This window comes from Dendropsophus ebraccatus, chromosome 4, assembly GCF_027789765.1.
Source record: "Dendropsophus ebraccatus isolate aDenEbr1 chromosome 4, aDenEbr1.pat, whole genome shotgun sequence".
Classification (NCBI taxonomy): Eukaryota; Metazoa; Chordata; class Amphibia; order Anura; family Hylidae; genus Dendropsophus; species Dendropsophus ebraccatus.
Genome location: NC_091457.1, coordinates 141,817,284 through 141,833,868, shown reverse-complemented (window position 1 = coordinate 141,833,868; position 16,585 = coordinate 141,817,284). Strand labels below are relative to the sequence as shown.

Sequence of the window (16,585 nt, the reverse complement as noted above, 5' to 3'; positions counted from 1 at the left end):
TGCCGAGTATACAAGGAAATAGATGAAAAGCAAATGGTGGAATGCAATGTCCTCTGTTCAGCAACACAATCTAAGAACATTGTGGCAGATCCTAGCTGTATAAAATATTCCTATTAATCATCTCTGGCAATGAGATATCCCATTCCCACAGGATAGGGGGGAGTAAGGTTAGATTGTACTTTATTCATTTGGCAAACTCAACATTTTACAATGGAATTGTCTGGGAATTGTGCAATATCTTTTAAGCCTGAAGACCCTTCTTAAAGGGTAACTCCAGTTATTTATTTATTCCCTTCTTTCAAATCAACTGATGTCAGAAAGTTATATAGATTTGTAATTTACTTCTAATTTAAAAATACTGAGTCTTCCAGTACTTATGAGCTGCTGCAAGTCCTGCAGGAAGTGGTGTATTCTTTCTAGTGTGACGCAGTGCTCTCTGCTGCCACCTCTTCCTTTTTGGGTCGGAGTGGAAAGCGGTTACAAACAGAACAGCGTCTCTTCTTCTGGAGGACTCTTCTTAGGCTGCAGCATATGGACTGAATGGAGAACATGCAATGCATAATTTCTCCTGTGGTTGCGCTGTAAGTCAAGATAGCATTTCCCATAAATAGTAACTGATTGCTGGGCGTCTGAGCATGTAGAAAACCCCCTTCCCATCACGTTTTATTGTTGTTGTTGTTCAATAAAATCCATTTTCAATACAAAAAAACAGAAGACCCATCTAATGGAAAGCTACAACATAATACAGTGGTTTTTACCAGAAATTCTCTTTAAAGAGCGAAATGGGTTCCCCCCCCCCCCCCAAATCAACTGGTACCAGAAAGTTAAACAGATTTGTAGTTTACTTCCATTTAAAAATCCCGTGTCTTACAGTACTTATCAGCTGCTGTATGTATTGCAGGGAGTGGTGTATTCTTTCCAGTCTGAGACAGTGCTCTCTGCTGCCACCTCTGTCCATGTCAGGAACTGTCCAGAGTACAAGAGATTTTCTGTAGGATTTGCCGCTGCTCTGGACAGTTCCTGACATGGACAGAGGTGGCAGCAGAGAGCACTGTGTCAGACTAGAAAGAATACACCACATCCTGCATAACATACAGCAGTTGATAAGTACTGGAAGACTTGAGATTTTTTTAATAGAAGAAAATTACAAATCTGTATAACTTTCTGACACCAGTTGATACAGAAAAAATGTTTTATTGTTTGCCAGAGTTCCCCCTTAAGGAGGATAAGATCAAGTTGACTAGAAAAACAGGACACTGAAGAGGAGTGTGATCTCAAATTTTTTAGCTTTTTTCCTCCCGTGTGTGTGTTTTTTAATAAAGCTACTGGCACGTGTACGTACACACATTAAGGGATTCTCGGTGAAAGTAAAACTTTGATTTGCAGGAGGGAAAGTAAACCAGTGTGATTTCTATCAATGTGGGAGATGCGCGCAGACTTGTTTTTTATGGGCTGATGTACACAACAGGAGACATTTATTTGTTTCTCATGTTTCCACAGGTGCAAATATTGCCACCGGCGAGGAGGTCGCCATTAAGCTGGAATGTGTGAAGACAAAGCACCCTCAGTTGCATATTGAGAGTAAATTCTACAAGATGATGCAAGGAGGAGGTAAGATCTATTGGGGTCCTGTGCCCACCCCTCTATGGGATGAGCTAATAAAGCCGTGCCCATCCCTAATGCTGGATGTAATTGTAGATGACGTTACGTTTATTCTCTGCCGCTTATATACCAGTTTGATTGCTTTTTGTAGCTGGTAATCCCAACGTACCTCGGCTATATATAAAGCCACTAGTGCTGCTCTGTACGTCATGACATTGTCATCAGCCGCTGAGCTCCCAATCTGCTCGTGTGTCTCTTTACATTAACGTCTTGTCTGACAGTGGGAATTCCTTCCATCAAGTGGTGCGGAGCCGAGGGAGATTACAATGTGATGGTGATGGAATTGCTTGGCCCCAGCCTAGAAGACCTTTTTAACTTTTGTTCCCGCAAGTTCAGCCTGAAGACCGTGTTACTCCTGGCGGATCAGATGGTAAATAAGTTACATGATTGTGGCCGTAGAATAACTTTTTTTTTTTTTTTTGATCTTGTGAAATAGACCCCTCTAAGGCCCTATTACGGGCCGATATTAAAGGAACAAGTGAGTGCCGACCTCTCAGTGCTCACTTGTTCCTCGCTTGCTGTCGGTGCTATTGCATGCACAGACAGCGAGCAGGGGGGCTGCCTGGATGATCTTTAGATCCTCCAAGTGGCCCATAGGTGACAGCAGCAGACTGCCGCCGCCGCTTATATTAGACGGGGCAATGGGCAACAGATTGTCGCTATCGGCATTGTTTTCTTTCAGTGTGTTGAAAGACAATGATCAGCTGACATTGTGCATGTCGTCTGATTGTTACCTTTTAACACTACCTTTGCCTTTTAACACTACTAGAGATGAGCGAACCTGGAGCATGCTCGAGTCGATCCGAACCCGAACTTTCGGCATTTGATTAGCGGTGGCTGCTGAAGTTGGATAAAGCCCTAAGGCTATGTGGAAAACATGGATATAGTCATTGGCTGTATCCATGTTTTCCAAACAACCTTAGAGCTTTATCCAAGTTCAGCAGCCCCAGCTAATCAAATGCCGAACGTTCGGGTTCGGATCAACTCGAACCCGGTTCGCTCATCTCTAAACACTACCTTTTACGTCCCGAGACCCCCATGCACTTTAGAGAGTGGGCTGGCTGGTTCAGCTGACTTTATCTGATGCGGTGACCTTAATGCTGCCACACACTGTGTCCCTGAAAATGACGCCACATGCTGCCCCCTGAATATAAAACCCTGTCATAATCCTTGTGTAGCAGGCCCAGCGCTATACTTTTTGTAATGGCCACATAGCTCGGTGCCATTCACTTAAACAGAACTGAAACTAAATTTCCTATAGCGGAAGGAGCTTAGGAATGTGCACCTGTAAAATGACACCTGCCTAAGGATAGAGAATGACTCTATGGTTGCCACCATTAGCCAGCAAGTCCTGGCTTGACTGTGAGACTAGAGACTCGAACTGACGATGATCTATAATGCTGTCAGCTCAGGTCATTCAAGGTCTGCTTGGGCCAGGACTTGCTGCCTTAGGGTGTTTTTCTCATAACAAAGCAACCATGCTGACCTACCCCGCTCCCCTGCAGCTGCTTCCTTCCTGTGATGCGTGGTCCCCACAGGCACGACCCGCTCATACAGCCAATGGCTGCAGCCGTGACCCTAGTGACTGGCTGAGTAGGCCTTACCTGTGTGGACAATGTCAGAGAAAGAAGGAAGCAGCGGGGACTCAGAGCCAACATAACGGCAGCTGCGGCTATGATGGCCAGATTTTTTTTTTTTTTTTTTTTTGGTTATAATCTAAGATATTCTAGGAAGGATACATGCCAACGTTATATGGTATAGTCCTTGATAATTCCTTTTATCTTCCAGATCAGTCGCATTGAGTACATTCACTCCAAGAACTTCATTCATCGGGATGTTAAACCAGACAACTTCCTGATGGGACTTGGAAAGAAGGGGAACCTGGTATATATCATTGATTTCGGCCTAGCCAAGAAATATCGCGATGCTCGGACGCATCAACACATACCCTACCGAGAAAATAAGAACCTGACCGGGACTGCTAGATATGCATCTATAAATACTCATCTGGGTATAGGTAGGTGATCGTATAGCGTAGCCATATGAAAATATCTAACACGTTCTCAAACCAGCAGGGATGTCGTATATGCCTTTGAAGGGGCAGACTAAACCCTTTTAATGGGGTAGTTCACCCAAAAAAACATTCTTTCAAATCAACTGGTGCTAGAAAGTGCCAGAGATTTGTAACTTACTTCTATTACAAAGCTCCAGTCTTTCAGTACTTAACAGCTGCTGTATGTCCTGCAGGAAGTGTTGTATTCTTTCCAGTCTGAAACGGTGCTCTCTGCTGCCACCACTGTCCATGTTGGGAACTGTCCAGAGCTGCAGCAAATCCTTATAGAAAATCTCTCCTGCTCTCCAGACTGGGAAGAATACCACTTCCTGCAGAACATACAGCAGATAAGTACTGAAAGACTTGAGATTTTTTAAAGGACAACTCCAGTGAAAAGCTGTTTCCCAGTAATGGAAACACATTACAATAACCTATCTGCCCCCCTTCCCTATCTTTCCCCCTCTCAATCCCCCACCAGGAAGTGAAGTAAACTCCTTCTTACCTAATGACTGTTGACCCCAGGCTGCTGTGTGGCAGCCATTTTGTCACCATGACATCATCAAGAGGGAGGCGGGTCTAAGCCCTTTTAAGCCAGCCTCCCTTTGTCAGATGACTCTGGTTGCTCAGCTCTGATTGGCTGAACAAGCTGTAAGCCATCTAACAGTTTTACAGAGTCAGACATCACAGGAGACAAAGTGCATCATGGGAAAGCCCAAACCAGGAAGTGAAGAAAAAATGAAGACACCAACTGGAGTTTCAGTTCTTTTTTTTTTTTTTTTTTATCAGTGCCGGAGTTGTCCTTTTTAATAGAAGTTAATTGCAAATATCTGGCACTTTCTGTCACCAGTTTGGGTGAGAAATTTTTTGGAGTGAATTACCCCTTTAAGGTGATGTACACATCTGCGTTTGTTATTTGTTAAGAATGAATCGGTACAATGTAGATCAGTGGTGGGGGGGGGGATCCTACTGCCCTCCAGCTGTTATAATGACCATTCCAATCATGCAGATGTAGATGAGCAGATCCTGGTAAACAATGGATCAAAAACTGATGCAAATTAAACACTGCTCTGGATTCATCCGCCACCGTAGACTTCAATGTAAAATTTTAAAGCTGGTGTTTGTGTTTTTTGTTGTTTTTTTTTTTTTTCCCTTTGTCAGTCAGTAAATGTACAATGAACTACAGTCAGTGCTTGTAATTTAGACCGGTATAATCTAGTCTTTCTACACTTGTGTGTCTGCTTTGGGGAAGGCTGCTTCTTACTGGCTATTTTTCCATATAGAGCAAAGTCGCCGAGATGACTTGGAGAGTTTGGGATATGTCCTCATGTACTTTAACCTCGGATCGCTTCCCTGGCAAGGACTGAAAGCTGCAACCAAACGGCAGAAATACGAACGTATCAGCGAGAAGAAAATGTCGACCCCTATTGAAGTGCTCTGCAAAGGCTACCCCTGTGAGTGTTACATACTGGTGAAAAACTTAACTGACATAGTATGTTGCAGGTTTTTTTTTTTTTCATCAACCACGTTTCTGTGTACGCAAAAAAATTACGCATCCATTTTGATCCTATTTTTATAATGAAATTCAATGGAAAAACGGATTGCACACAATTCCCCCCATAAAACGCCTACATTAAACAGTGTGTACCAAGCATTAGTCTGTTATGTATATTTAGTATACAATATTAGGTAAAGCAATTATATAGTAGCTTGACATAATGTAGTTTAAGAGACTTATTACACGGCCTGAAATTCGATGTAAGCGAGCACCTATCTGCTAGATCGGCACTTGCTTATTGAGCCTATTATAAGGCTTGTCTATAGTGCAGCGAAGGTTGCACGGACATTGTTAGCAATGTTCGTGCAGCCCTTGCCTTTAGTGTGTACAAAAAAAAAAAAAAAAAAAAAAGTATATACATACCTGTCTACGTTCCCCGGTGTTTCTGCCCGCAGCTACCGTGAGAACCGCAGAGACTGTCTTTTAAAGTGACAGGCCATTCAGCCAATCGTTGGCCGAGGCACTGTCCTGTCTTGGCCAGTGATTGGATGAGAGGCCTGTCACTTGAAAAATTGGAAGCCAGGAAGATACCGGGGAGCGGGGACAGATATTTATAAAGTTTATTATTCTCTTAACGCAGTCATCGGCCGCACACCGCTATTACACGTAAAAATGCAGTCTGTGGTCTATGATTTTTAGGCAGAACCACAAGGCACGATTAGCCGATAATTGTTATCTTTGGCTGATCCTTGTCCTTATTACACAGAGCGATAATCTAAGTATATGGTATAAGAATCATACTGCTTATATTGAGCCATCTCCTCCTGACTTCACCCAGCCGGGAGCTGTCAAGGGTTAAAAGAGCACAGCCATGAAGATCTGCAGTTCTGATGCCCTCTTGTGGCCTTGTTTATAATTACATCCCTGTTGCAATAATGGACTGAGCATCACGTTGCTCCAGATAATGATTTGCTGTTTTATAACTTAAAAAAACCCTGTTACACGGAGCGATTATCCTGCCAAAACGATCGATCGCTGGTGATAACTGGCAATATACGGTTCAGGGAAGAAAAAGAGCGCTGCACCTCACACCTATGGCTTACACTAGTGCCTCTCGGCTGCATAAAAACATCAGAATTTTGTGTAGGAATTGATCAAGCCACACTGCCCCATGTACCGCGTGCAGGTGTCTGATACACATGGGTCCCTACACTTAAGTCCACACTGTGCCGGTCAGTGACCACCACCCCCGCAGGCGTGCATGGGCAGGGAAGGGGGGCCATGGAATGGCCCCGCAACCCCCATGCCACAGGACCAGACCCAAAATGCCCCCCCCCCCCCCCCCCCCCCCCCAAAAAAAAAAAAAAACTCCCAGCCAACACCGCCGGCGGAGGAAGCTGCCCCCAAACTGGCAATATAGTAGCTAACATTTCTAACGTTATTATGTTCAATGATTGCTGTTATGAACGATAATTTTTGCAGTCATTATATGGTCGCTAATCATTTGCAGCAAGAGAATGTTTTTGGGGTTTTTTCCCGAGCGTCTGAGAGATTTATATAACATGAATGGATTGGCGAAATTCAGCCAAAGACAAGATGTTTTTTTGATATGCTGAATTATCACAATCGGCGACAATCTAACTATTTTGTGTTCGTTGTGCGCTTGCTTAAGGCTCTATTACACGAAAGGATTATCCGCCATTACGGCCGATAATCGTCTTGTGTAATAGAAGAAAACGATCAGCCGACATGAACAATGTCAGCTGATTATTGTGTGTCGTTGTCTTTCAACATGTTGAAAGACAAAAGACTAAAGCCCCTATTCCACGGGGCAACATGGAGGAGCAAACTAGCGCTGTCAGCGCTTGCAGCGGGTGAGTGAGGGAGGGCCCGCTGAGAGCTGCAGGGGGCGGCCCGGGTCATCGTTAGATCGTCCGGACAGCCCATAGAGGATAGTGGCGGTCTGCTGCCGGCGCTCCTATTCCACGGAGCGACTGCAGCAGATTGTTGAAAGACAAACTACTGCAACGAACAGCTGAAATGAACAATGTCAGCTGATTGTTGCCTTCTTATCCACGGGACGATCATCGGACGAATATGACCGATAATCGTTCCGTGGAATAGGACCTTAAGATGGCAACCATCTGCTGCTGTCGCACCGTGTAGCGGGGAACGAGGCGCAAGCAAGCGCTGACAGCACTAGTTTGCTCCTCTGCATCGCTCCGTGTCATAGGGGGTTTAACCCTTTCATACCTAACAATGATCACTTTGGTGGGTTTTTTGCACGATAATCGTTCCATAAAATAGGACCTTTAGTGTCATGCACATTGTTTATATGCACATAGGCTGGGGGAGAGGGGAAAGAAGAATGAACTCCTTACTTACCATCAGAGGATGGGCAGGTTACTGACAGCTCTATTGTTCTGCTGGAGGTATAGATAAGGTAGGATAGCAACCCATTGTATATACACAGATAAAGCTCCGTGTGCATCTTCCCCGGCCTCTGGGGGAGGGGGCTGTCTCCTGTCACTTCCTGGAGACTGAAAATGTTAGAGGACTGTCAATTGACACCTATTGAGTTCATCTGCCATAAAATGAATATATCCTACTGTGCTCACTATACAATAAAAGGAGGGCGCCAATATAGCTGTCCCACAGGGAAAGAATTAAGAAAAAAAAAAAAGAGGGAAAAGTAAATTCTTAAGACAATATTACACGGCCCTATAATCCAGGGGAAATAAGTGCTGACGTTTCAATGCAGCGCTCACTTCCCCCTCATTCCCCGCTTGCTGCCTGTGCTATTATGTGGAAAGGCAGCGAAAAAGGCTGCCCGAACAATCCTTAGAACGTTCAGGTGGCTCATTGAAGTCAGCGGAGTGACTCACAGCAGCCCGTCGCTGTATAATTTCAACACATGTTGAAAGTCTACGATCAGATGACTGATTGCGGCCATTTAACATGTCCCATTACACAAAACGATTATCAGCCTGAACGACTGGTTATCGGACAAGTAAGGCCGATAATCTTTAGTGTATTAGGGCTATTACTGTAGTGTTGCTCGTTTCTGTGTGCATCTATTAATGAAGCTAGAATTGGCGCTGTGACTTTTGACATGTCAGGGTCTTGGCACAGACACCTCCGATATCTCTATATATAGCCATAAAAAGTATCTTTCAGCCCGCTGGTAATATAATGGAAGGTACAGTAAATGATTACCAGGTTATTGAGACATTGTTTGTCCATTTTTGTCTTCCAGCCGAGTTCTCTACATATCTGAATTTCTGCCGTTCCCTGCGATTTGATGACAAGCCCGACTATTCTTACCTGAGGCAGCTATTCCGTAACCTCTTCCATCGGCAAGGGTTTTCATATGACTACGTGTTTGATTGGAACATGCTGAAATTTGTGAGTATTTCATAGAGCCATTGGTTTGTCATAAGATCCATCTGTTTTTATATTTGATACACATAAGGCCCTACTTTCTGGTTTTGTTGTAAAATATTTCTTTGTGTTTTGGTTGTAGGGCGCAGCTCGGAATCCAGAAGATATGGACAGGGAAAGAAGGGAACATGATCGAGAAGAGAGAATGGGGCAGCTGAGAGGCTCCACCACTCGAGCACTACCTCCAGGCCCTCCAGCAGGTGCAGCCCCTAATCGGTTAAGGAACGGTGGAGACCCTGTAGCCTCTACACCAGCCTCCAGAATTCAGCAGAGTGGTATGTGTCTGCCAGCTAGACTTCTCTCCTCCTAAAATCCCAGAGACTTGACCAATCCTGGCAATATTATTTGCATTGGATTTTGGGTAGCTAATGTATCTAGGTGTGGCTGTGCCTAGTAGAAGCAGTTCATGGACCCCATCAGTGACTGAAGCCTTTGTCACACGTAAGCCGACTTATATGGGCCAATTATCGCCAATGATCGTTGGTAGAAATGCTAATTTAGCCGATAATTGGGCCGTGTAAAAGTGTCATCGATCAGTCAAGGAGTGGAAAGATGCCACTCACCGACTGATCGCTTCTTTTGAGCAGTCCTATAAATCACTGTTTATCTTCCTTTGTCACGCATGCAGGATCTGCAGGATGGTGCTAAATGATGGAACACAGCATAAAACCTTCTGCAGATCCTGAGTGTGTGAATAGACGCCTGAGTGTGTATACGCCTTTAATAACTGCCGGCCTCCCCATGCACTTAAACATTTGTCATGTATTCCCTAGCGGCTTTTTTTAGAGGATTCTGATATGACTAATATCCTGGTCCTTTAGTACTATTGCATCATATTATTATTCAGATAAAGACATTGAGGGCAGATTTACTATCCCAAATGTGCCAGAATTCTGGCTTATTTGTGGGGAAAAATTACTCAGGACTTGCTCCATTTTTAGACACCTGCCCCATCTCTAACACAAGTGCATGGGTTTAATTAAAGGGGGCAAATTTTGCCAAAACTTTGGCAAAAAAATATTGAGCTAAAGCAAGCAAATTAAAATTGTGCCAAATTTAACCATTTCAGACTGTCTAGTCTAGGCTTTCACTGTGAGTATTAAAACAGGTATTCAGAATGAGAAAAAACACAGCTACTTTCTGGTGATATACGATGCTTACGTCTCATTTTGCCTCTTGTTGCTCCAGGTAACACGTCTCCCCGGGCGATCTCACGGGTGGACAGAGAACGCAAGGTCAGCATGAGGTTACATCGGGGAGCCCCAGCAAATGTCTCATCCTCTGATCTCACAGGGAGGCAAGAAGTGTCACGGATTTCAGCATCACAGGTGAGGCTGTCCTCATGTGAATGTCCTCAAAGTGAATGATTAAAGGGGTTGTCTGGAGAGCAAAAGATGGTTTTAAGCCCTCACTTCCTGTATTTCCACTTCTTGGAAGGTAAACTCTCAAGACAAGGAAATACAGGAAATGAGTGGTGAGTAGCCGAAGGCTTGAGTCATCTTCTATTTCCCGAACAACCCATAAGCATGTAGTTCACACCTTCAGGATTTTATTTGCAATTATTGAATACAAGATCAGGAATCAATTGGAGTAAAGAAGTCTTTCTTTATATTCTCCCTTTATAATCTGTTCCGGGCTTTGGATCCAATAGCTGCAACTAAAAACCTGAATATACACAATGTAAATAGTGAGCTTTAAGATTCGGCCTAGATCTGCTAGATTGGCCCTCTCTTACTGAGCCTATTACACGGCCTGATAATTGTGATGTAAGGGTCCTATTCCACGGGCCGAGCAGGGCCCGATCAACGATGTAAATGAGCGCCGATCTGCTAGATAAGCGCTCGTTTACTGGGCCTATTCCACGGCCCGACAATAGTTAGCGAGGGCTGCAGGGACATCGTTACCGATGTCCTTGCAGCCCTTGTTTCATACATTACCTGTCCAGGCGCAGTTCTTCTACTTCTCCCGGTCCCACGCCGCAAATGAATGATCAGCCGATGACCCGATCATCGGCTGATTGTTCTCTCTATTCGGCCGATTATCGCTTCGTGGAATAGGCCCTTTAGGGCTCTGTGTGTGTGTGTGTGTATGAGATTATATATAATTTTTTTTTTTTTTTTTTTAAATAACGGCGGGAGGCCGTCAAAAGGTCCCACCCCTTTTATAATTTGCTGCGCTGTATTCACTGTGAATTTACCTTGATGCTAAAAAGAGGGTCCTTGGTCACAACCTACCTGCAAGCACTCAATATACCTGCATAAGGAGTGCAGCTATATCTTCCTAAAAATTAAAGTAAATTATAATTATATATATATATATATTATATATATATATATATATATATATATAAAATCTCATAATCTGCCGAATTGGCCTGATTCGTCAGATTATAACTCTGTGTAATTGGGCCCCAAGACGAGTCTGTCTTGGAAGTGGGAGTGTTCAAAGGTTGAACCAGGGGAGTGTTGTGAGGGAATAATAGGATCTTTATTCTGTTGTATAAAAGGACCGCAATATTTAAAAAAAAAATTTTTTTAAAGACCAGAGTACTCCTTTTAAAGATGTTTTCTAGACAGATATAGGAAGTTGTTGTTTTTTTTGTTTGTTTTTTTTGGGGGGGGCTGCCTCCTAGCTTTACACACTCCCATTCTGCAAGCCCCATAAATGGTGCAGAGACAGAAGCAGGTCAGGCTGTTAAATAGATTTACACAGTATGGAGTTTGCAATGTTTTTTGTGCTGTGTTGTTGCTTTAAAGTATATTTGATAAATTTCCCCCTATGTCTATACAGCAAATAGAAGTGAAATAATCTAACTGGTGTAAAGTAGAATTGGCTCCGTTGCCCCTAGCAACCAATCAGATTCCACTTTTCTTTCCTCAGACTCTTTGGAAAATGAAGGGTGGAATCTGATTGGTTGCTAGGGGCTAGTGAGCCAATTCTTTACACTAGTTTGATTAAATCTCCCCCATAGTCTCTGAGCAAAACTAGATTGGCACTGGTCTGCCAGCGAGTTACATCATTTATTGTCAATTTAAGGCTACTTTCAAATCCAAAATGAAGCCTGTGATTAGGGTCTTCTACTCTGGTTTTGTGAGAATTCATTGCGGTTACAGTCACAATTCATGCAAAATATATATTGTGGAGCTTCTCAGTGATTGGTTTCTTGTTTCTCCTTTAGGCCAGCGTACCGTTTGACCATCTGGGAAAATGAAGGCTGTCACTGGACCAATGTTTGCTTAGGTGAGATCTCTTATTTCACAATTACTGGTAGTTGTGCTACTTGTTACAACTTTTAGAGCCCATTCACATAACATCTCTGGGAGAGTATACATTTAGATACCATCAAATATTATAGTCTACTAGTGACTATGTTCAATCTAGATCCCAGCCATACACTTTTGCGCTTTTTTTTTGTTTTAAGTATTATTTCAGGAAATAGATCTAAATAGACCTAAGTTGCCTGACTAAGGCCTTATGCACACGTTTAGTATTTTTTTCTGGTCCTGAAACAACCCGTGAGAAATTGCGGATTGGACATCCGTATTCCATCCGTATTCCATCCGTTACTGGACCAGACTTCAACTGAGCAGTGAATGAATGGCAGACCCCCTCCTGCGGCTGCATCAGACCCCCTCCTGCGGCTGCATCAGACCCCCTCCTGCGGCTGCATCAGACCCCCTCCTGCGGCGGCATCAGACCCCCTCCTGCGGCGGCATCAGACCCCCTCCTGCGGCGGCATCAGACCCCCTCCTGCGGCGGCATCAGACCCCCTCCTGCGGCGGCATCAGACCCCCTCCTGCGGCGGCATCAGACCCCCTCCTGCGGCGGCATCAGACCCCCTCCTGCGGCGGCATCAGACCCCCTCCTGCGGCGGCATCAGACCCCCTCCTGCGGCGGCATCAGACCCCCTCCTGCGGCGGCATCAGACCCCCTCCTGCGGCGGCATCAGACCCCCTCCTGCGGCGGCATCAGACCCCCTCCTGCGGCGGCATCAGACCCCCTCCTGCGGCGGCATCAGACCCCCTCCTGCGGCGGCATCAGACCCCCTCCTGCGGCGGCATCAGACCCCCTCCTGCGGCGGCATCAGACCCCCTCCTGCGGCGGCATCAGACCCCCTCCTGCGGCGGCATCAGACCCCCTCCTGCGGCGGCATCAGACCCCTCCTGCGGTAAGGATGCGATCTCCTATGCGATCCTCCTGTGCCGTTCTGCCATCAGTGCTCTTAATTGATTCATTGATACTTTCATTGATACTTTCCTAACCACATAGTAAACACCAATTTATTGAGCTAATTGGTACTTGTACCTTTGTAGCCCAGCTGCCAATCATCATTACCAATTAGCTCAATAAATTGGTGTTTACTATATGGTTAGGAAAGTATCAATGAATCAATTAAGAGACTGTGAGCAGTGAATGAATGGCCTGTCAGCTAAATTCGGCACAATATAAAGTATGCAATGTTCCGAGCAGGCACCCTTCTGTATGGTCTTCACCTTGTGGAGTACTACAGATCCCAGCTCTCTGATATACCATCACCAACACTGCCTCAATACATTCGTCTACTGATTCTGCTATAATCGGCACACGATAGGATTCTGCTACAATCGGCATACGGTGTGCAGCAACAGAGATCCGGAGAACTATAGATCCCAGCACTTCTATATACTGCTGTGCAAATAGGAGCATGAGTTATCCATATTTTTCTACGGAAATACGGATGCCAAACATGTTGCAATCCGTAGACAATTGATGTCAATGAGAGCATCCGTGAAAAAATCTGGGTCTGCATCGGGTCCGCACTAGGACATGTCCTTTTTTTTTTATGGATTGATTTTCATCCATTTCTGCTACTGATCGTGTGAATAGCCCAATAGACTTCAATTTGCACTAACTCTGATACGGAAATACGGATCCGTAAATTACGGAACGTGTGAATAAGGCCAAAGGCCGCAAACAAGCACCAATGACCAAGATTGGCGCTCGTCTGCAGAACCTTTAAAGGGGTAGTGCGGCGGTAAGCAATTATTCACTAAATAACACACATTACAAAGTTATACAACTTTGTAATGTATGTTATGTTAGTGAATGGCCCCCATCCCCGTGTTTCCCCCCCACCCACGCTAGACCTGGAAGTGTAGTGCTCTATACTCACCTGATCCGTGTCAACCCCGCCAATCGCGGCTGAGCAGCTGATGACACTTCAGAGGGCGGCCGGCACTAGGGACTGTCGGAGCGGTTTGGCCGGCCGCCCGAAGATGACATCATTGTTAACAAGATGGAGGACGGGGGTCGACACGAATCAGGTGAGTATAGAGCACTACACTTCCGGGGTGGGGGGGGAACACGGGGAATGGGGCCATTCACTAACATAACATACATTACAAAGTTGTATAACTTTGTTATGTGTGTTTAGTGAATAATTGCTTACCGCCGCACTACCCCTTTAACCTTTACAGTAAGTGTTCATAGCGGCCCCCTATTAATGATCATTAGAAGGGGTGGACCTTCATCCTCAGTGCCCCGTGCCCCCTAGGGAGCTGAATTAGACGACTCTAACCTGCTGGTAGTTCCCCTTTTACTGTAGTATGGAATCAATACTTGGAGTGCTGCTTGGTGTGGAGTAAAATAGTGGTTGTCACTTCCCTTCTTATTCATTGAAAAAACTGACTTTTTTTTTCTTTTTTTTCCAATTACACAGCACATTCTAATGAATCTGTTTTGATGCTGTTTTACGCTCATACGTCAATGAGTTGCAAAAAAATAAGACATATTCAAATGACATATTACATCATATTCTGAGGATAGGACGCCTGTTTTTGCAGGTATCCATTAGAAAGGCCAACCCCAGCTCCGACTTAGTCCCTAGCTCTTTGTATGTCTCCTGCTGTATGACATGCAGTAATATAACGTTAACACTTCTTTCTCTTTCTTTCCAGTGTCTTCACTGTATTTCATTTTCTTTTAAAGACGACAAAAATACATTTTTTTAAAAAAAACTTTTATTTTCTGCCAACGAAGAGAGCCACGCCGAAGATGCTGGCTCTAGCGCAGACAAGAGAACTTCAAGGAGGGAAACGCCTCGCCCCTTTCCTTCCAGACATACTTGGCAGTCCAGGACGGCAGAAGTTCTTCCTGCTTCTTCTAAACTGAACACTACATATAGATATATACTGTATATATTCTTTTTATTTTTTAGCTTACCTCCCCAAACCACCACCTCCCTCCCCCACCCAAAAAAAAACTATAACTTTACATTTTTTCTAAATGTAAGATTTTAGCTGTACATTTTTTTTTTCTTATGACTTTAAAGATGAGAAGAGTTAGCGAGCTGAGGAGTGAAGACTTGTCACCATTACGAGAGTGAAGCCTTTCCTAGGTACGGGAGCCTGGGTTGGGCTCGATTCACCCCACTTCCAGCCTTCTCTGGCTGATGATGGAAGAGATAGATGGGGCTTTACGATCCCTTAAAGGTTTGGAGAGGGTCAAGATGGCTGCTTAATACCCTGTCCACAGTGGAGGCCTAGCTTGCTTTTAGTATGCACCTGCTCCAAAGAACCGTGCAGAATTCAGAGGAAAAGGTGGAGTTGCCTGGACGGTGGGCAATGCCGGCTGTCCCTGGCCGTTTTATTTCTAGGTTAATAGTATTTTAGTAGTAGGTTTATTGTTGGGTATCTCCCACTGTGGCTGCTAGTGGCTTGTGGTCTATTTCTTTTACAAAAAAAACAATGCACATCATTCTGCACCTCCTCCCCCCCCCCTCGCCCTCCTGCAGTGACAGAGACTAAGATGGCTGCTTCGTGACTTTCCTGATGAAGACTGTGAAGGTGCATATATATAAATGTATAAAATATTTAGCGAGGGTCGTAAATGGTCGGGGTGGTCCGGATGGTGGGATACCGAATGTTCAAGCTCCTATTTCTCACCGTGTCCTGGCCAGTCTCCACCTCCAGATGGCGCCATGTAACTAGTCCTCTTACACACCCTCCAAACTGTTTCAATATTTAACAATTGTTTTGCTTTTTTCCTAATTTATTTACTATATATTTACGTTTTTCTTCTTTTTTTTTTTTTTTTTTTTTATTTGTGGTAATTTTTATTACTTTATAATTTTAAAAAAATGCAAAAAAAAAATTCCAGTTTTGGGGGGGGAGGGGATACGCAACTTTTTTGGGGGTTTTTTGTACTTCCTGTGTAAATATAGACTTTTTTCAGCTTTAATGTGTTTGTTAATTTGAGGTAATAAAGTAGAAAATGATGAAGTGACTAAAAGGTGTCCGGACTTATTGTCAGACTGTGAAGAAAGTGTGGTGTCCTGTTTGTTCTTCTTTCTAGGTATAATAAAAGTTACGCTGACATATACTGCTGCAGGCACATTGTCAGCTATAGGCTGAATCCATGTTTTCCAGGATTCCCTAGGGCAGCATCCAACTTTTCCAGCTGCCGGGATTAAAACGCAGAGAAATTTAGGTTCAGAGAATGCGGCCGAACCTGAACAGTTTAATATGCTAGAGACTGGACTTTGGGATCCTTATTCATGATGATGCTGGGAGCTCTAAAACTGTTTAAATCTCTACGCTACCCGGCCGCGCATTTGTATCCGTGCAGTAGCAAGAAGATACTTCTGGCATCAGGAATGATGTCGGGAGTTCCAAAGTCCACCTTGTCCGCTTACAAACCTTAAGGATATGTGCACACTACAGAATGTGTGCAGATAACTTCCAGCGGATTCCATGCGCACTCCTGCTTGAAATTCCGCCGTCCCATAGGCTGCATTCTTTGCGCAGGCAGATTTCGCCATCCACCCAAAGAATTGACGTGACAATTTTTTGGGTGTACCGCGGAATCTGCCTGCGCATAGAATGGAGCCTATGGGACCGATGGAACTTCTCGGGGGAGGGGGCGAGTGATAGACTCCAATGGAAGTTATCCATGCG

At 44.4% G+C, this 16,585-nt stretch overlaps 1 protein-coding gene across 2 annotated transcripts; it reads left to right on the top strand.

Annotated features, from left to right (window-relative positions):
- Positions 1-562: 562 nt before the first annotated feature.
- On the top strand, positions 563-15,920 carry CSNK1E (casein kinase 1 epsilon). Of its 2 annotated transcripts, XM_069967245.1 has the most exons (10): positions 563-581; positions 1,501-1,611; positions 1,884-2,032; positions 3,451-3,679; positions 4,996-5,166; positions 8,467-8,615; positions 8,734-8,926; positions 9,840-9,979; positions 11,830-11,891; positions 14,588-15,920. In XM_069967245.1, the coding sequence occupies exons 2-9, from the start codon at positions 1,596-1,598 to the stop codon at positions 11,860-11,862; spliced, it is 1,080 nt and encodes a 359-aa protein (XP_069823346.1). In that variant the 5' UTR covers positions 563-581; positions 1,501-1,595; the 3' UTR covers positions 11,863-11,891; positions 14,588-15,920. The 2 variants fall into 2 exon arrangements, with proteins under 2 accessions (XP_069823346.1, XP_069823347.1); XM_069967246.1 differs by lacking the exon at positions 563-581 and having other exon boundaries at positions 1,505-1,611.
- The last annotated feature ends 665 nt before the right edge of the window (positions 15,921-16,585 follow it).

What these genes read in the sequence shown, in the direction of transcription:
- CSNK1E (XM_069967245.1), top strand. An exon ending in AAATACTCATCTGGGTATAG is followed by an intron (nt 3,680 to 4,995) that starts GTAGGTGATCGT and finishes TTTTCCATATAG; the next exon opens with AGCAAAGTCGCCGAGATGAC. An exon ending in CACGGATTTCAGCATCACAG is followed by an intron (nt 9,980 to 11,829) that starts GTGAGGCTGTCC and finishes TTTCTCCTTTAG; the next exon opens with GCCAGCGTACCGTTTGACCA.